Source organism: Callorhinchus milii, unplaced genomic scaffold, assembly GCF_018977255.1.
Source record: "Callorhinchus milii isolate IMCB2004 unplaced genomic scaffold, IMCB_Cmil_1.0 Scaffold2, whole genome shotgun sequence".
Lineage (NCBI taxonomy): Eukaryota > Metazoa > Chordata > Chondrichthyes > Chimaeriformes > Callorhinchidae > Callorhinchus > Callorhinchus milii.
In genome coordinates this window covers 11555311-11576153 of record NW_024704743.1, presented here as the reverse complement: position 1 = coordinate 11576153, position 20843 = coordinate 11555311, and the positions used below count along the sequence as shown (strand labels likewise).

The following is a 20843-nucleotide window of genomic DNA, read 5'->3' as shown; positions in this document are numbered from 1 at the left end:
AACTGCAGAGTTCTGGATTATCTGCAGCTTGTGGAGGGAAGAGTTCGGAAGGCCGACAGGCAGGGAGTTCGCGAAGTCGAGCCTAGATGTGATGACTGCGTGTATGACGGTTTCAGTGGCCTGAGGGGAGAGGCAGTGGCGGAGTTGGGTGATGTTGTGGAGGTGAGGGAGGGCAGAGCAGGTCATAGCACGAATGTGCAGCTTTTTAATGAAGAACTGTATCTAATTTTGCTGCCAGAGATGGTGCTAATGTATGATTTCAAAGTTGGGATAGATCACACCATCTATGATTCTTGCAGTAAGGATAATTTTGGATGATCCCACTCAATTTTTTGCAAGTGTACTTTATAGGAAAATTCCAGTGGGATAAAGTGCAAAAGACTGATCTGTCAATTAACCTTTCAGATGCAACTCTCAGCAGATGCTTCATTGGCTGCATTTATACATACAACGTGACTTTGGTGACAGTGCAAGATCTTGGGCCTTGCCCTCTGTGTTGCTGAAAGGTCAAGTTTTAAGCATATGGCCCTTTTTTCCTTGCACTTTTTTTTGCAAAAATAATAATTTGGTTAATCAATCCATGACTGTTTGTGGGGCCCTGCCGTGCGCAATTGGCTCCCACGTTTAGCCCACACTATATACAGTCAATTAACTTTACACTATATTCTGTGAACTATGTGGAGATGTCTCAAAGTCGTGATAAGGTCCTATAACAAATGCAAGGATTATTATTCTGTTTCTCGCTACCCCCTTCCCAAAATGTTTTGTCAACATGCCTCGCAGTTTCCTGGTCATCATTCATCAGCATCCTGAATAATTCCTTATCTGTTGGAGACAAGCTGAGACCTCATTTGACAAGGTCATCCACACCATTTCCCTAGTTTGCATGTAATTTTGAGCATTCAGTGCTGCAGATTTCCATTTCATTGCCCTTTCTGTGGTTATCCATTGCAAAGATATTCAAGTTTAGGCAGTGGAAGTCAGTATGATAAAGTTTGTGTTTATCTGTAGCTGTGGGCTGCCTGCTAATTGGAGAAACAGAAATCAAAGGCCAGAGGTGAGCTGTAAACCAGCTAAAGCATTTTTGTAACTGCCAGCCACTTTCATGCGTTCTATTGTAATGGATGGAGTTATGATATTTTAGAAATTGGCCACTTTTTTCCCTTCTTCCCTCTCTTGGAGGTGTTGATTTTGTTTCTCTTGATGTGCAAAAACTGTAACCTCTTTTCATCTCTTAAAAACGCATTTTGCAATCTTTGCTCCTTTTCCTATCATAAATGTCCCTCAATACATTTTTACAGTAGCAGCACATCTAAATATAGGATGGGGTTGATTAAAACAAATTTAGCTGGTTAAATTCCAGCAGTACCCCAATGCACACTCTGGGGTCCCCAAGACTTGGCTGTTGCAAACCCGTGCCTAATACTTACCAGAATTAGACGAGCAAAATACATCCCTCCAGGGAGAGTGTGCATTCCATTCCAACAATCTATCTCTGGGATTTCCATCTGAAGGTGGGATTCATGGACCTCTCAGTTTGGTTTGGCTACTCTTAAGCATGGTGATTAGTTTCTGTATGTGTCAAACACCCAACTGACCTAAAATAAACAAAATACATTGTGTCCTCAAGGAAATATAAGGATCAATATAAATATTCAAATGTAAGAATTAAATCAAGAATGATCCAGAATTGTATATCATTGCAAAAATGATTTTGATAGAGATGTTAGTGAAAACAGTGAGAAAATATTTTTTATTCCCTTCATTTAAAAAAAGTGTTTTGTTTATTCTATGTCACTTTTTGGTTGGAAGATATTCCTATTCTCAATTTTCCACATAAATAAATCTTTACTCGTATTTTAAAATGAGTTTTGACAAGGCAACACACAGATTTAATCCACTGCACAAAGGAACACAGGTTAAGGTTCTATTAGGATGTGTTATCTAGTATGTTCCAGGTTCTACTAAATTATACAAAAGTTATTTTGCTATGCATATTGATATTGTGAACTGCAACTATATAAAAATCAAGGTAGATATCACCAAGTTCAATAAATTGGCTTACATTCTGTTAAATAAAAGTCAAAATGTGCATTGATTGTTGCAAATTTACGAGTGGCTTTTTTTATATAACTTTTATTTCACAAAACGTATCACCATTAATTTCATTGTTCATGTTAATGGCCATTTTCGGAATAATGGCAAGACAAAATCAGACTTTTTGAAGTGATAAGTTACTATATCAAATAAAAGTTATTTATTGCCTAGACGATTCTGAGGTGTGGGGGAGAGCTCATATTATTTTGATTCTAAACTTCACAATATCATAAGATTGGTTTGGATGAAGTCTTTGGATGAACCCTCCAGTCTCCATTAAAACTCATCATTCTAGAATACCCACCCTGTAAGCAGTATTCAAGTTTCGGTCTGACCAGAGTACAGCCTGAATATGATATCTGGGGATCTAAACTCAACTGATTTAGCAATGTAGCCTAGCATCCTTGTTTGTGTCCTGTTTAGATATAGTAAGTGAAGAGTCAACTAACACCCTTTCAGCTTCTCCCTTAGCTAATACCTGCCACTATATAACTACACTTCAATGTAACTCATTGTGTAAACTGTTTGCGACTTTTTAATGTGATGAGTTGCTATATCAAATATCTTTTTTTAATACTCTGTGGATATATTTAACTTCAGTCAATGGCACAAATTGCTGCAATTACCCAGACCCTTTGGTTATTCATTGCCTTGGCAGCGAATTGGTGCCATCCAAAAAATTAAAAGACTTGCTACTGATCTAGACAATGTGATGACATTATACCATAATTGGGTGGGGAAAGGCCAGAAAAGCATTGCTTGATATTTAGGCATCTACTTCTACTAGTTGACTACCATTATTTCTCTATTAATTGATCGAGAAAATCCTTGGGTCTTGTGCGTGGATAAAGTGTCATGTGAATGCGTGAAATGAAAAACAGAAACCATGGGATTTCCAAAAGTAAAGTATACAATTGCACTAAAAAGCAATGGTTGAGAACCAATATCTCTGCTTGAGCTGAGGTTTGAACGGTTATTTTACATCTGATCCTATTGCTGCCTTTTCTTCAGGGAAGGAAAGCAAAGTGCTGGCGACAGGTGGGGCTTCTGTGAACCTGGATATACTGCAGGTAGGATATCCGGTCTCAATCGTGCAGTTCTGGATCGGGGAAGGGTTACAGTACAACAATAACATAAATTTTACATTTACATAATTCCTTTCACATCTCAAAGTGCTACACCAAGCTGACAGGGAGTCTGAGCTCAGAGGTATGGGGAGCTCGGAAAGGGTATGGGGTGGTGGGTGATCAAAAGAAAGGCAGGCTTGTCATGTGGGGCGAGGGGTAGAGGCACAGCGACTCCAGAGGTGCACCCATTTCCATGCTTGCTGAACTCCCCAGCTGCTCCATCTCCATTGTACAGTATCCCTTTCAAAATTGTCATTATTACCCCTCCAACCCTTCCAGAAGTTCTCATGTGATTCATCCATGCTCTTCAGCTACCAACCTATCTCCAACCTGCACTTCCTAGTACAAGTGGCCATTTTGAGCCCAGCTGATGGAGTTTTAGTCATCACTAAATTATCTGTGAACATCACAATTAATTTTCCAGCAAGTGATTAGCTAATTATATTGCTGCCTCCAGCACTGCTACCTCAGAAAGTGTTGCGAGAACCATCTCCTAAGGTGAGTCTTTGTGCCTCTGGTGACACCTTAGCTTGGCAGTAGTGCTGCTACCAAAGACAGGACTTTTCTGATTGTCGGAGCATCAGGTTAAATGTAGCAGAAGTGCGCTAATTACCCCTGAGTTATGCTTAGTCCAGGTCTATAAAATAATACAATAGTGACTGTCAATTACAAGTGCAAAATGCTGGTAAATTCACAGTACTTTTCCAGGTAAGACTGGTTATTTAGCGCTTTGAGAAGCTGCCCCAGGTGAAGGGCGCTATATAAATGATCTTATTGAATGGCGGGGCAGGCTCGAGTAGCCGAATGGCCTACTCCTGCTCCTAATTCTTATGTTCTTAAATGCAAGTTGTTGTTATTTGATGGCTCTTTGGCTCGCAGATTTAACAAGATGCCTATTTCACACCTCTAGTCGTCAAGTTTACAAGATGACTAGCCTACTACAATGGCTAGTAGGCTGAACCTAACTCAGCCAACTAGCCATTGAAACCAGAGATCAGTTAAACCTATGCTGACCTTTTTATGCTTGCTGTCATTTTATAGCCAAACACAATCAGTGGCAGGCAGACAAAAAAACAGAAACACACTGACATTGAAGCATTGCTGACCTTTTCCTTTGGCCCTTTATTAACCCCTTCTAAACAGTGTGTCACTGACAGGATTATGTCAGAGTGCCAATGTGGTGATGTTGTAGCCTCGCTACTGGTTTTAATATTCTCTTACCTCTACCCTCTCAGAAGAATGTGCTTTTAATCAGTCATTCTACAATCATTTTCACGTCAAACTCTTCATAATATACTTTCTTTAAATCCTTGGTCAGTATTTTCCTTTCGTCCAATGAATAAGGGAAGGAGTCTGTCCGGCCCTTGTATCCAATTAATCTCTACTCTGTTTTATGTTCATCCTTGCAGTTTTTGCAAGCTGCAATCCTGAAAGAATGACAAATCTCTGCTGCGTCACCTGACTCTCGCCAGCCATGGTTCTAATGTGATTGTGTGTGGTGTGGGTACCTGCTGCAGGATTGCACAATTAATCAGCAGCAAATGGGAATACCTTTCCATCAAATGTTTGTATTTATTTCGTAGGTTCTGTCGGATGTGTTCAATTCTCCAGTGTACACAATCAAAACATCTGATTCAGCTTGTTTGGGAAGTGCTTTCAGAGCAAAACAAGGTATGAAGAATAATGACTAACCTTAGTAATGAGTCAAATCGTGCTGTGAGGAAATAAAATATCGATGTGTTTATTTAAGATCAAGTCATCCAGGAAAATGTATCTTTAAATCTATATTTTAAATCTATGTCTGTTTTTCTGTTCTCAATAATTGTGAATTTACAGTACCCTTTTATAACCTTTTGTAATCATTATAATAATAATAATAATACTAGCATTTGATTATTATAAATGGTTATGAAGTTCTGTAAATTCACAATTCATCTTAATGTTTATATTTATCTTAATGCATTTACTTTAATGTTTGGAAAAATATTTTTATTGTATGGTTATGCAATTCTTAGAATATGTAATTTTAATGGACCTTGCCTCTTGCTATTTATAATAACATCTGCATTCAATTGAGACATAGCCTTACGATGCTTACGTGAATTCATTTTAAGTGATTTACTCAGTTTGTGACGATTTCACTGTTCACTTTGGAAAATCACTTTAAAAGGAGAATTAAGGCCTGGTTCAAGTGCTCCCATTGGAAAAATACATTATATTTCATATATAAAAAAGGTCATTCATATCAGTGTTGTTTGAGTGATATTTCTTCCTCAGAAGAATGCATTTGTCGGGCTCATCAAAGAGAGTTAGAAATGTAAATATCTGATTAACCTGATTATTATTACCGATTATAAAATCATGCCATATCAGAAGAGGTACTCCTCCAGCTTTAGCAGAGGACTGCAGGAGTGTTAATACGGCATACTTGGACTTTATTTCAATAGATCTCAGGGGTAAATTCACTTACAGGTGCAATAGCAGCAACAGATGATCACAGCTCCCAAATTAACTGTGAACAAGTGTATTCTTTGCATGTTTAGTGGAATCCTGGGGTTGTTTCTACTAGAACGTGTCTTGTTACACTAATATTTACATTTGAATTCATTCTCCGAATATGAGAGGAAAGATCAGTGAGGTAGAAATATTTTTTATATATACATCGTCCCTCTCACTGAAAAGATGATCAGTCAGACTGTCATAGATGGTATTCTGCTTGCTAGGACAGTGAACTGAATCAAGTAATTTATTTCAAAGTTAAATATTATCATTGTTATTATTGATGAAATTAAGCTTTCTCTTGGCTAAAGCTGAACACCCAACAATTTGATACATGGGTATGATGTACTCATGTTGAACACATCTGGAATGTAACTGGGGTAAGTCAGTAAAACACGAGTACCTCGTGTTTCGGGACCACATCACTCCCACCCTCGCTCGCCTCCACTGGCTCCCCATCCCCCAGAGGATTGATTTCAAGATCCTCATCCTCACCTACAAGGCCATTCACGGCCTTGCTCCCTCCTACCTCTCCGACCTACTATCCCCCTACCTACCTGCCCGTACCCTCCGTTCCTCTGGCTCCGGTCTGCTCCACGTCCCCCGCCCCAACCGCCCTACCATCGGTGGTCGGGCCTTCAGCCTCTCAGCCCCCAGGCTCTGGAACTCCATCCCCCAGTGCCTTCGCCGCCTCCTCCCTTTCCTCCTTCAAGGCCGGTCTCAAGACCTTTCTCTTTGACCGAGCCTTCAGCTCCCCTCTCGACTCTCTTCCCCCTCCTCGCTCCCTCCCTTCCCTCCCCTCACCCTGACCATTTCCCCCCTCCTCGCTCCCTCCCTTCCCTCCCCTCACCCTGACCATTTCCCCCCTGCTCGGGTCATGACCCAACTGTGCAGCGCCTTGGGACGTCCTCCTGACGTGAAAGGCGCTTCATAAATGGAATCTTGTTGTTGTTGTTGTTTACTGAGTAAGTGGCTCCCATTTCCTCAGAAATGTGTACCTATCAGTTTGCAGTACAAAATGTTGACCAATTGTTACACTGTGTACTATGAAGGAAAGTGGCTGCCATCTTACCTGAAGCTAATTTGTGAATGCAGGGTTAGAACATAAGGATTTGCTAGGTGAAAGAAGACTAAGGTCCATCCAGTTCCCCTTCCACCATTCTGGCAGTTGCATGACATGTCATGTCCCAAACTATATATTATATCCCGAGATATTAATAAGAATATAAGTTGAGCTCATAATGCACAGCAAACTAACATGGTCATGTGATTATCTAATTGCTCCTGTTCTTAAATTATATTCTTTGGTTTCGGATTCAGGGCCGACAGGGAAGGCCTTCAGAGATGTTATAAAAACGGGACCAGAACCAAAGCTTGTAGTAAGACCCAGCCCTGAATCAGAGAAGGTAGAGTATCTGGAGAGAAACCTGAAAAAGTCTCATTGTATTTTTGCATTATGTCTTTTATTTAAAAGAACATTTCAAAGTGCTTTACAAATGATGTGGTGGACAGAGTTAAGAGAAAATAAATGTAAAGATGTTGGCCAAAGGTTTGGTTGAAAGAGTAGGATTTTAGGATATTTTTGAAGGAAGGGTTTAAACTAATTTGGCAGTGGGGAGGGAACCAGGATGTAACATTAGAGAGGAGAAACAAGGAACATAGTGGACTGGGAGAGACAAGTAACTTTGGAATAAAGAGTAGTCAAGAAAGAGGAGGGATCAGACACAGGAGAAATGCAAAGCAGATAAAGGCAGTCTTGGAGTGCATGTGTGTAAATGCAAGGAGTGTGACAAATAAGGTTGGTGAGCTGCAGGCTCAAGTTGCCACATGAGGTTATGATGTAGTGGCAATAAAGGAGCCTTGGTTCAAACAAGGACAGGAATGGGAGCTGAATGTTCCTCACTACAATGTATTCAGGAGGGATAAGGAAGGAAAAAGAGGAGGGGGTGTCAGTATTGATCAAATATACTGTTTCAGCCCTGGAAAGGGATGCTGTGCTGGAGCAGACTGGTCCAACCTTATGGTTGCCGCGGGCTGCATTGATCTATTTGAGAAAGGTCTGCCGGCCGCATCTAGTGTGGGCCAGCTAGCGGCCCGCGGGCCATATCTGGCCCAAGACCATTTCCAACATTCCAACCCACTTCCTCCCTCCCTGGTGAACGTCTTCCCAGGGCAGCGGCAGGAGCGGCAGAGCCTTTACTGCAGTCTGCCAGGAAAGCAAGCTCATCTGTTACCAACCGCATCCTTAGCAACTAACTGCCAGCTCCTGCCACTGCGGATAGTGACCTGCACTTGGGAGAGAGATTGGGAGAAGGTTGGGGGAAAGAGATTGGTAAACAGAAGGGGGGAGAGAGACTGGTAGAGAGAGGGGGGGAGAGAGAGTGTGGGTGAGAGAGCCCTCCTTTCTCCCCCATCTTCTCTCTCCTCTCTTCCCCCTGTCTCAATCCCTCTCTCTCCCAATCTGTTTCTCAAGCATGGGTCACTATCTGCAGTGCAGGAGCTGGTGGTTGGTACGAAACACGCTTGCATTTCTGACAGACTGCAGTAAATGCGCTGCCCTGGGAGGACGTTCGCCAGGGAGGGAGGGAGTAGAAGTTGGAATGGTGGAAATGGGCGCAGGCTACGTAAAATCACCTGGTTGTGCTAGAGGGATCAAAGATGGAATATATTTGGTGCGAGTTAAGGAGCAGAATATGAGCTGTTACGCTGCTAAGTGTATACTATAGACCATCAAATAGTGGGAAGGAGATAGAGGAGCAAATCTATAAGCAAATTTCAGAAAGATGTAGAAACAATAGAATGGTAGTGAATAGAGTGGTGAATGGCTGATTTTCAGACTGGAGGAAAATACACAGTGGTGTCCACCATGGTCAGTATTAGGTCCACTGCTCCTTTTGATATATGGGAATGACTTGGGTACAGAGAGCAACATTTTAAAGTTTGCAGATGACACAAAACTTGGGAACATAGTAAACAGTGAGGAGGATGGTAGCAGACTGCAGATGGACAAAGACAGGCTGGTGAAATGGACAGACATGGCAGATGAAGTTTAGTGCAGATAAGTGTGAGGTGATGCGTTTTGGGAGGAAGAATGAGGAGAGGCAATGTATAATAAATGGTATAATTTTAAAGGGGGTACGGGAGCAGAGAGACCTGGGAGCTCACATACATGGGTCTTTGACCTCTCCAAGGTTCTGGAACGAGTCTCAGCTCCGCTCCTTTCTCTCTCGCCATTCCCTCTTTGAACCCCTCCAATCCGGCTTCTGCGCTGCCCACAGCACGGAAACAGCCCTGGTCAAAATCACTAATAACATTCTGAACATCTGTGATGAGGGCTCCCTCTGCCTCCTTGTCCTCCTCGACCTCACTGCCGCCTTCGACACTGTTGACCACTCCATTCTCATACACCGCCTCTCCGCTTTACTCAATCTTCACGGACCTGCCCTTGTCTGGTTTGATTCCTATCTCTCTCACCGTCTCCACTTCGTTGCCTCTAACGGTTTCTCCTCCAGCCCCCGCACTGTCACATCTGGTGTCCCCCAGGGCTCTATCCTTGGCCCTCTCCTCTTTAATATCTACATGCTCCCCCTTGGTGACATCATCCGCAAACATGGGGTCAACTTTCATATATATGTGAATGACACCGAACTCTTATCTTCTGCCTCCACCCTCAACTCCAGGACCACTGCTGTCCTGACAGACTGCCTGTCAGACATTAAGTCCTGGATGAGGGCAAATTTCCTACAGTTGAATGTGAGCAAGACTGAGGCCCTCCTGATTGGCTCACGCCAGCGCCTCTGCACCTCAGGCTCTGGCAACATCAACCTCCATGGTTGCTCACTTCAACTCACCAAGCCATCAGGAACCTGGGTGTCTTGTTCGACCCTCAACTGTCTCTTCTCCCCCAAATCCAAGCCCTGACCCGCTTTGCCTTCCCTCACCTCCGTAACATTGCCCGACTCCGCCACCACCTCACCCCTCAGGCTGCTGAAACTCTTGTTCATGTCTTCATCACTTCCAGGCTCGACTATGCAAACGCCCTGCTTGTTGGCCTTTCCAACTCCCTCCACAGGCTGCAGATAATCGAGAACTCTGCAGCCCGTGTCCTCTCCCGCACCAAACTCCGCGATCCCATCTCCCTCACACCCGCCCGACTCCACTGGCTCCCTATCCTTCAGAGGATCAGTTCAAGATCCTGGTCCTCACATACGAAACCCTCCATGGCCTCGCCCCACCCTACCTCTGTGACCTCCTAAACCCCTACCAACCTGCCCGTTCCCTCCGCTCAGTCGGCTCTGGCCTGCTCCATGTCCCCCGACCCACCTGCCCCACCATTGGTGGGAGAACCTTCAGCCACTCTGCTCCCAACCTCTGGAATTCCATTCCCCAGTCACTCCGCCTCGCCCCCTCCTTAGCCTCCTTCAAGTCCCGCCTCAAGACCCTCCTCTTCGACCATGCCATCGGCCACCCCTCTTCCCCTCCCCTCCCGACCCCAGCTCGGGTCTGAAATGCGTCTGTCCAGCGCCTTGGGACGTCCTCCCGACTTGAAAGGCGCTATACAAATGTAATCTTGTTGTTGTTCGAAGGTGGCAGGACAGGTTGATAGAGCTGTTAAAAACATATATGGGATCCTTGGCTTTAGAGATAGAGGCATAGAGTACAAAAGCAAGGAAGTTCTGCTAAACCTTTACAAGTCACTGGTTAGGCCTCAGCTGGAGTACTGTGTCCAATTCTGGGCACCACACTTTAGGAAGGATATCAAGGCTTTGGAAAGGATGCAGAGGAGATTTACCAGATTGTACCAGGGATGAGGAACTTTAGTTATGTGAGAGACTGGAGAAGTTGGGATTGTTCTCCTTAGAGCAGAGAAGGTTAAGGGGAGATTTAATAGAGGTGTTCAAAATTATGAGGGGTTTTGATAGAGTAGATAGGGAGAAACTGTTTCCACTGGCTGGTGGGTCATGACCAGGGGATATAGATTCAAGATAATTGGCAAAATAACCAGGGGGAGATGAGGAGAATTTTTTTTACACAGAAAGTTGTTACGATCTGGAATGCACTGCCTGAAAGGATGGTGGAAACAGATTCAATAACAACTTTCAACAGGGAATTGGATAGGTGCTTGAAGAGGAAACATTTGCAAGGACATGGGAAAAGTGCAGGGGAGTGGGACTGATTGGGTACCTTTTGCAAAGAGCCGGCACAGGCACGAAGGGCCAAATGGCCTCCTTCTGTGCTGTATAATTCTGATTCTAGTGGAGTTAAAACGCAGAGTGGTTTTAGGAAAGTGATGGTGGAACTGAGGAACAAACCACAATTCTAAGTCAGAGAGTGAAGGGTAAGAGTTGGAATGTTGGGTTGCAGAAAAAGGATCATGTCGGTGAGCCAAAGTCGTGCGATTATTCCAAAAGTTCATATTCATGATTATAACATCACATAGAAGCAGTAATGTCACTGCTCAGTTTGCTGTCCATTTCAGGACAGAAAAATCAATAGTTCAATTTTAAAAACTATTCTTTTAACAAAACATTTCACATGAGTGGTATAAACAGACATTCTAAATGTTGTTTATAATAGATCATAAAGCAATGCAGTTTTCTCTGTTCACTCTCTTGTCAAAGCTATATTGTGATTAGTACTGTTGGACCTGCTCAGTAAAAACTCAAATTATAAACTGAAAGCAGTGGAGTATCAAATATGTTGCATGACTCCATGGCACTGAACAGTATTGCTCTATTCCTGCCTTATTTTTGCTTTTCGTTCTGGTTTGGTAACTTAACAGTGTCTTATATTTTTTTGAAGCTTGCTAACTACAATTAGAATGTGACCCCGTTGAGCGCAGGTTCGTTTGGGCCTCCTTTGAATCTGCACTAACCAGAAATGCATTACACCTGGCTTCCGGCACTGATTAACCATCTTCCCACACTAAACATACCCAACTATCCTTCTTGGTGGGGAGGTAAGGGTGGTCTCCTTGGAGCTGAACTGGCTCCAAGGTGACGTGCCTGACAAAGGAACATAAGAATTCAGCCCTCTTTAGCCCTCTGTGATGGTCTCCAAATCCGTTTCCTGAGTAGGTGGGTCTGCAGTATTCCAGGGCCCTGTTGATGACAGCACAGTTCATCTGCAGGACCTGGAAGGGCAGACCAGTCACTGGGGCATGGAGTCATCCCACTCAGCTCATTTTAATCCTACAAGCCAAAGCCCTAACGGGTAACGTGGTCCTAGCTGGATAAGCAGCGGGAAAGCTTGCCATACAGCAATATCAATGGCAAGCTATGTGGTTTTAGCTGGTTCGACTCCAGGAGTACCCCAACGCACATTCTGGGGTCCTCAAGCCTTGGCTCTTGCCAACCTGTGCCTAATACTTTCCGGAATTAGGTAAGCAGGATGTGTCTCTCCAGGGAGAGAGTGAGCATTCAATTCCAACAATCTATCTTTGGGATTTCCATGTGTAGATGGGAATCTCAGCTTGGTTTGGATACTATTAAGCATGGTGATAGGTTTCTGCATTTATCAGACACCTGGCTGAGCAAACCTCAGTTCCTGTACTGTATGTTCAGGAAGTGACAGCAGGCTTCCAAAATAATGCGTGGCATCACTGATCTACAAATATTTGATTTATTTTATGTTCTTTCCTGCTTTGGTAGCTTTCTCCAATATGGAATTAATTCATCTCAATTGACAAAAACATTAGAAAATAAACTTATCTTTTTAATTTGCCCACCTTCCATGGAATATCCTGATGTTGGCACAATTACTCTGTTGCTGTCACTATCAAATTGTAGTGAAATTGTGAAGGTAACTTTGGACACTTCATTATTTTCAATAGATTAGATAATGGACTTTGATTTGGCTATTTAAATGTAGTAGATTTGAATAATCTAATTTCTGATTGTGTTTATAACTTACTGTCAGCAGTAGGTACGTTGTTGTGGATTGGAGTTTGCCGTGTTCCTGTACTGGGCAGTATGGGAATACAGGTAGTGGAGCATAAACGTGGCTGCCGGCAAAAGCTCCTCTGCTGTATGGAGCGTTTGCTCCATAGAAAGCCCTCAAAGTAGTGGAGTCACAAGATTTTTGCAGGCCTGAGATTTTATTGTCCTTGAAATCTGACTGCTGGCCCCAGGATGATGGACTCGGGTAAATCAGTTAGAGCACTTTTAGACCCCAGTAGCATTTTAAAGTCTAAATGAAATGTATTAATACCTTCAAATTGGGATATTGCTCATTCTCCCATGTCCCAGTATTATGAAATATGGAAGATATATTTACTGTGCTGAAAATTGTGATAATATAAAATAATTTACATATCTGAATTAGATTCTTGTAAAATTAACATTGTACAGGTTATAAACTATAATCCTACCTTTATGAATTGTGTAGGCCTGTCCATTTGGGCTAAAAGAGAGAAGCTAGTAACAACAGACTAATTAGACCAAGTTTGTACTTCCAGTTGAGGTTGATTTCCCTATATGATTCAAATTTCCAGAAATACGTGTTAGATTGGTAAAGTACACAGCTATCCTAGTTGCCTTATGCTATTGTTTTCTCCCCTAATTAATTAACCTAATTTCTTGATGAAGCAAAGAATAAATATTCCAAATGCTCCTTGCTCCATTATTATTAAAGCAGGCAGAGATGTCTTGCTTTAATTAAAATCAAGACTGTGGAGGAATTCAAATGATGGCAGGATTATGCTGGTACAATGGCCTTTGTTACAGAGCAGCTGTTTTCCCTAGTTCCCGGGCCTTGTATCCATGTGAAAAGAAATGAGACAGTTTTAGGGCAATTGACTTAGATAGATGTACTTTGATAATTTAGGTTGTTTCACGACATAGGTTAAGATGTGATGCAAGGTCTGGTCGGTGAAAGATAAGGCTCCAGGAACCACGAGTGAAGCCAGAGCTGGAACTGTAGGGTCGAGCTAATTTAATCTGAAATGACAAGAACTCTTTGAGGACGTACGCTGTCTTAATATCAAAGCAAATTAAAAAAACATACAACATCGCATAATAGTCTTGGATCAGTAATGAGACAATTTTCTGAGACCAGCATTTACTATCATCCTGTTTTGAAACAGTTTAATTTGACAATTTTTACAGTCATTAAAGGCAACTATGCTGTTAAAAAAATGGAAACATCAAACAACCTTTGTCAAGTAAAACAGTGTGTTCTGGATGGGGAAGCACTAACAGGAACAAATGAGCAGAGGGAACTAGGGTTTCGATAAAGCAAATAGTCCCGGCGATTTATTCAAAAAAAGGTCTGGAATGTAACAGCAAAGAAGTTCTTCTCCACCTCTATAGAGAGCACTGGTCAGACCTTATTTGTCGTACCTTGTTCAGTTTGGCATCCAATCTTAGGAAGGATATACTTACTTCGTAGGATATCCAGTCACAGTTCACAAGACTAATACCTTGGCTGACAGCCTTAGCTATGATGAGAGGGCTCCCCATCCCTCAGAGAATCGAGTACAAAACCCTTATTCTCAACTTCAAAGTCCTCCAAGGTCTTACTCACCCCTACCTCTCCGACCTCCTAACCCCAGATCAGCCTGTCTGCTCCCTCCTGCTTCAGGTCCCCAGCACTTTCCATCCCACCATTAGTGGTCGGGCATTCAGCATCTCTGCCACCACACTCTGGAACTCTATTCCACCATCCCTCCAACTCCTCCCTCTCTTGCTTCCTTCCATTCCCGTCTAAAGACCTTACTCTTCGGCCATGCCTTCGGCCACCTTCACGCCCCCTGCCCTTCACCCCTTTTGACCCCAACTCTGAGCTCGGGTCCAAACACCCCTGACTGTCCAATGCCTTTCCGACATGAATAATAATAATAATAATAATCCTTGCATTTTGATATAGCCCTTTTCACGTCTTCTAGACGTCCCAAAGCGCTTCACAGAATATACTGTAAAGTGAATTGACTGTATATTTGTGGGCGAACGCAGCAGCCAATTGTGCACAGCAATGTCCCACAAACAGTCATGGATTGAAAATGACCAATTTATTGTTTTGTTTTTTGGAGGGATTATTATTATGAAGGGCACTGTATAAGTATAATTTGTTGTTGTTGTCATTTGATTGAAGTGTTTCAAATAATCAAATAATGACTAATTTGACAGTGGATGTAGTGGATGATTCTCCCGTTCGGTAGAGGGAATAGTTGTGAGGGGGAATAGACTTCAAATCAGAGTAGCGCCATTTACTTAAGATAACATCTCGGAGCATTTCACGGATCGTGTTCCTATATTTCTAAGCAGCACGAGAAATAGAGATTTTTTTTTTACTTGGGGAATAGCGAAGATGTCTTGTTTGCTCCTGTAAGTTCAAGTTTACATATAAATTGGCTGTGTTGTAATGTTTCTTTGCATTATCAATGGATAATTTTTTTATACAGTGAATTCTTGAATAGATGATTTTATTTTTTAATCTATGCTCACATTGTTTCATGGGTGTTCCTTATTTGTCATAAATGGTATTAAATCCTGATACAATAGTTTCTCATTTATGGAACACAGTGAATAAATGGTGAGGTTATATTTCTGCAGTCTTAAGCTTTATTCTTCATCTAGAAGCTGTACTGGTAAAAGAATAAGCCTTCCATCAGGCTCGTAGACAGTCTTACGAACTGAATATTAATTTTCTTACAGATTTGACGGTGGAGTATGTATCATTCATGATTGGACACTGATAAGTGTCCCATGAGCTTTTCTTGCTAATTTAACTTGTGACATCCACTAAGTCTTAAACTTTACTCTGTAGAAGCCTATTGGGAAGATTCTTAATCTGCTCTTTCATCCATTAGTGTACTTGTCAGTCACGTGTTTGTAATGACACTTGTATGATTAATGTGTATTTTTTTACTAAACTTTTCCAAAATTACCTCATGCAGTTCTTGAACCAATAGCAATGTTTCTCTATTGAATTTATATCCTCTTCCAGCCTAAAATTAGTGTACATTCTCTGTGTGGAAATAATGCCTCCTCAGACAACAACAAATTGCATTTATATAGTGCCTTTCACATCAAGAGGTCATTCAAGGTGTTGGATAGCTAAGGGTTTTCATCCGAGCTGAGAGTTGGATTCAGAAGGGTTGGGGGGCAAATGGTTTGGGGAAAGGAAGATGACCGAAGGCACGGTCAAAGAGGGAGGTCTTGAGATGGACTTGAAGAAGGGAAGAGGTGAAGGGACTCCAGTTTCAGAGGGTGGGGGCAGAAGGCCTGACTGCCGATGGTGTTGATTCTTTCAAAAAAAAAAGGGGTTAGATTTCTAGTATAAGCACAGAAGTCGCTGGCAACACGTACCATGTCAGGCAGCATCCATGGATGAGGAAACTGATTTAACGTTTTAGATCTATGATGGTTCATCAGAACTACTGAAAGGTCACAAACATGAAATGTTAACTAATTTTCCTCTCTCCATGGATGCTGCTTGATATGCTGTGCGTTGTCAGCGACTCTGTGTTTATACTAGAAATCAATCAATCACTCACTTACTCACACTATCTCTCTCTCACTCACTCGCTCTCTGACTCCCTCATTCTTTCTCTAATTTGTTCTTGAAAGAATCAAGAAAGGGATGAGGGAGTTGACCTACGAGGAGACTAGTCCTGTATTCTCTAGAATATAGAAGACTTAGAGGTGATCTTATAGAAACCTATAAGATTCTTAAGGGTCTTGGCAGGGTAGATAGTGTGAGACTGTTTCCCCTGGTTGGAGAATCTAAAACTAGGGGTCATCGTCTCAGGATTAAAGGATTAAAGGTTAGCCCTTTTTTTTGAGTTGAGAAAACATTTCTTCACAGGGAGGGTAGTGAATTTATGGAATTCTTTACCCCAGAAAGCTGTGGATGCTCAGTCATTGAACGCTAGATTTTTAAAAATTAAAGGGATTAAGGGATATGGGGATAGGGCAGGTAAATGGAATTAGGTTAGAAAATCAGCCATGATCTTATTAAATGGCGGGGCAGGCTCGAGGGGCCGAATGGCCTACTCCTGCTCCTAGTTCTTATGTTCTTATACCAGATTTCCAGAATCTGCAATACTTTGCCTTTAGATAGATTTCTGTTAGGCAACAATATCTTGGGATACAGTATATAGTTTGGGACACGACATATGCATGCAACTGCCAGGATGATGGAATGTGAACTGGATAGACTTGAACTTCTTTCGTCTAGCAAATCCTTATGTGCTTAAGTTTTTTGAGGGGACGGGTGATGACTGCAGTATTGTAGGGGTAGACTGCACTGCTGGAAGAGTGAGACAGCTTGACCGTATTTGCTAGCGGGTCAAAGCAGGGGTAATTGGGTGGCCAGCAAATGAATGGGGAGGAGAAAGATGTCAGACCGATTTTTTTTAATAAATTTTGTTCACAAGAAACTACATTGTTACAGCCTAATTTGTGCTGCTTTGCTTTGCTCGGGGCTGTGGACAGCATGAAATTGCAACCTGTCAAAGGTTTGTAGGCAATAGACCATTAAAACCATTAGGTCCAATTTCATCACAAATTTATGCACCGGTGCAATCGAATGTAGAAAGAGAGCGAGAGTACTGCAGAAAGTGCTGGTGTTCTGTGAACCCAGCTTGAAGCTTGATTTTGATATAGAAAAGGAGAGGTAAGCAGAAATAATTAATGATCGGTGTAAAATATTGTCAAAAAGAAAAGGCTTCCGAGATATGAGGTGTGCTGATTTGAGGTGGGTAATCCTGGTCTGTTAATTTTACTACTCAAAGCGTTGTTTAAGGAAACCTTGGTGCAAAAATGCATTAAATTAGATGCTGTTCCCCCTCATCCATCTACTCCCCAACAAAATCAAGAAATAGCCATCTTGGACACTTGTTTGTACCTGACCAGAAATAGCTACATTTCATCAATAATGTTTAGTATACTCAATGGCGCCTTGGGACGTCCACCCGATGTGAAAGGCGCTATACAAATTTAATCTTGTTGTTAGTCTCCTCTTCAAATAGGCTTTCAACATTCTCTGCTTAGTTTGATGATTTAAATTATTTTTAAAAATTCAACCATTAGTACAGCAGATTTATGTAAAAAATAAAATGTTTATTTGTATGGTTATCTGTGATTGAGTCTTGGCTGTGGTTTATCCACTAAAGGATTTGTGCTTATAAGGTGGGTATAATTTTGCAACTATACTCTTCTAAATTGCTGTAATTATCTCAGAAAATCAAACAGAATGGGATAGATAGGTACAGCAGTACAAGCTATGAAATAACCTTTCTGTTCTTTTCAATGAGTTACTGGATCACAGAGATTCCTTGAATTCACGAGTACACAATACGTCAATAACACACATCATGTGCACACCAGATCTTTAAACAACCAGTTTCAATAGTCCTAATTGTTCTGTAACTATCTGGTTCACTGCAAGGAAGACTCGAGAAGGATAAATTAAATATAAATGTTGGCACTTGGGAGATTTTAGTCATCTGCTTTAATCTACATAGTGCTACTATTCACCTAATTAAGCAAATGGGTTTAGAGTTATTACAGATAGACCTTCACACCCCACCTCATATACCTAATAGTCATACAGAGCATAAGCTCTTGCAGAACCTGTTTTAGGGCTCTTTCTAGTGCAGTTACTACGAATGTATTTCTACTTAAGAATCTAAACTAAACAGATTGCTACGTGTGAGAGCCTTCTTTTGTTCAAGGTATGGCATTTACTAAGTACATGTCGATTCCAAACGTGTTTTGACAAAGTTGTCACTATTTTTCTTCCGGCAAATGTGGATACACTTTTGGAATGTCTCAGTCACTCTTTATTATTAAATTTGCTATTATAAACAACAACAAAAACAAAATTATATTGCATATATTTCACGTCGGGAGGACGTCCCAAGGCGCTGGACAATCAACATTTCATCAAGCTGGGGGAAGGAGGGTGATCAAAGGCACGGTCAAATAGGAGCGTCTTGAGATGGGTCTTGAAGGAGGCAAGGGAGGAGGCAAGGTGGAGGGACTGTGGGATGGAGGGACTGTGGGATGGAGGGACTGTGGGATGGAGGTCCAGAAGGTGGAGGCAGAGTGGCTTAAGGCCTGCTCGCCAATGGTGAAGTAGGCATGAGCCTGCTGAAGAGGGAGCAGACAGGTTGGTAGGGGCTTAGGAGGTCGCAGAGGTAGGGGGGAGCAGGACATGGAGGGCTTTAAGGGTAAGTCCTCTGATGTTCTGTCAACCTGCCTGTCAGACATCAGAAGTTGGATGAGCGCGAATTTCCATCAGCTGAATGTTGACAAGATGGAAGCCATACTCTGGCTCTCGTCAACGTCTTCAATCACACAGTTCTCACCTCCTCCACCTACCCGACCTGCCCCTAAAACTCTCCGAACCTGTACGCAACCTTGGCGTCAGGTTCGACCCACAATTATCCTTCCTCACCCACATCTGGTCTCTCACCAGCACTGCTTTCTTCCACCTCCGACGAATCGCCCGTCTCCGCCAAGAGGTTTTACAAATATATAAAGAGGAAAATGCTAGTGAGGGTGAATGTGGGTCCATTACAGGCAGAGACCAGAGGAATTATAATAGGGGACAAAGACATGGCAGAGTCATTAAAAAAGTATTTTTCTACAGTGTTCACCGTAGAAGACACTGGAAACATACCAAAAATAGAGGACCAAGAAGACAAGGTTAGCGAGCAACTTAGGGAGATTAACATTGGTAAAGAGATGGTTCTAGGTAAATTGTCGGGTCTTAAAACCGATAAATCCCCTGGCCTGCATCCGAGAGTTTTAAAGGAGGTGGCTACTGAGATAATGGATGGCATGTCTATAATCTTCCAAAAGTCTGGATACTGGAAAAGTTCCCATTGATTGGAAGATTGCAAACGTAACTCCACTATTTAAGAAGGGTGGGAGAGAAAATAGGGAAAACTATTGACCAGTTAGACACATTACATTCTTGGGAAAATTCTTGAGTCCTTAATAAAAGACGTAGTTATGGGATACCTGGAAGACTATAAAAAAGATTAGGCAGAGTCAACATGGCTTTACAAAAGGGAAGTCATACTTGACTAATCTTTTAGAATTTTTTGAGGATGTATTCAGCAGGTTGGATAAGGGGGAAAAGTAGATGTGGTATATTTGGATTTTAGGAAGGCATTTGACAAGGTGCCACACAAAAGGCTGTTACTCAAGATCAAGGCCCACGGGATTAATGGGAAAATATTAACATGGATGGAAGAGTGGCTATCGGGTAGAAAGCAGAGAGTAGTGATAAACGGATCATTCTCGAATTGGCAGGATGTAACTAGTGGAGTGCCACAAGGATCAGTGCTTGGGCCTCAGCTATTTACCATTTACATCAATGATCTGGACGAGGACATTGAATGTAATGTGTCTAAATTCGCGGATGATACTAAACTAGGTAGCAGAGTGAGCTCTCAGGATGATGCAAAAAGATTGCAACAAGATATAGATAGGCTCGGGGAGTGGGCAAGTAGGTGGCAGATGGAATTCAATGTTAGCAAGTGTGAAATTATTCACCTAGGTAGCAAGAATAAAAGAACAGATTATTTTCTGGAAGGGGAGAAGTTAGATAGTGTTAGTATTCAAAGGGATTTGGGTGTCCTTGTACACCAGTCCCAAAAAGTTAGTTTGCAGGTGCAGCAAGCAACTAAGAAGGCGAACGGCATGTTAGCGTTCATTTCGAAAGGTTTAGAATATAAGAGTAGGGAAGTCTTGCTGCAACTGTATAGGGCTTTGGTGAGACCGCACCTGGAGTATTGTGTGCAGTTTTGGTCTCCTTATTTAAAAAAGGACATACTTGCCCTAGAGGGGGTGCAGCGTAGATTCACTCGGTTAGTTCCTGGGATGAGGGGACTGACCTATGAGGATAGGCTGAATAAACTAGGGCTGTATTCTCTAGAGTACAGAAGAATTAGGGGAGATCTTATTGAAACTTATAAGATTCTTAAAGGGCTGGATAACATAGACACTGAGGGACTGTTTCCCCTGGTAGGAGAATCTATAACCAGGGGTCACAGTCTTAAAATTAAGGGTCAGTCTTTTAGAACAGAGTTGAGGAAACATTTCTTCACTCAGAAGGTAGTGAACTTATGGAATTCACTTCCCCAGAAGGCTGTAGATGCTCAGTCCT

At 42.2% G+C, this 20843-nt stretch overlaps 1 protein-coding gene across 1 annotated transcript in view; it reads left to right on the top strand.

Moving 5' to 3' along the window:
- The window catches only part of LOC103190033 (xylulose kinase-like), a 35746-nt gene that overhangs the window by 5861 nt on the left and 9042 nt on the right, over positions 1–20843 (top strand). Inside the window, exons 2-4 of the mRNA XM_007910639.1 lie at positions 3109–3167; positions 4808–4895; positions 7044–7129. Of these exons, the coding sequence (XP_007908830.1) occupies positions 3109–3167; positions 4808–4895; positions 7044–7129 (233 nt within the window). The remainder of the gene's footprint in view (positions 1–3108; positions 3168–4807; positions 4896–7043; positions 7130–20843) is intronic.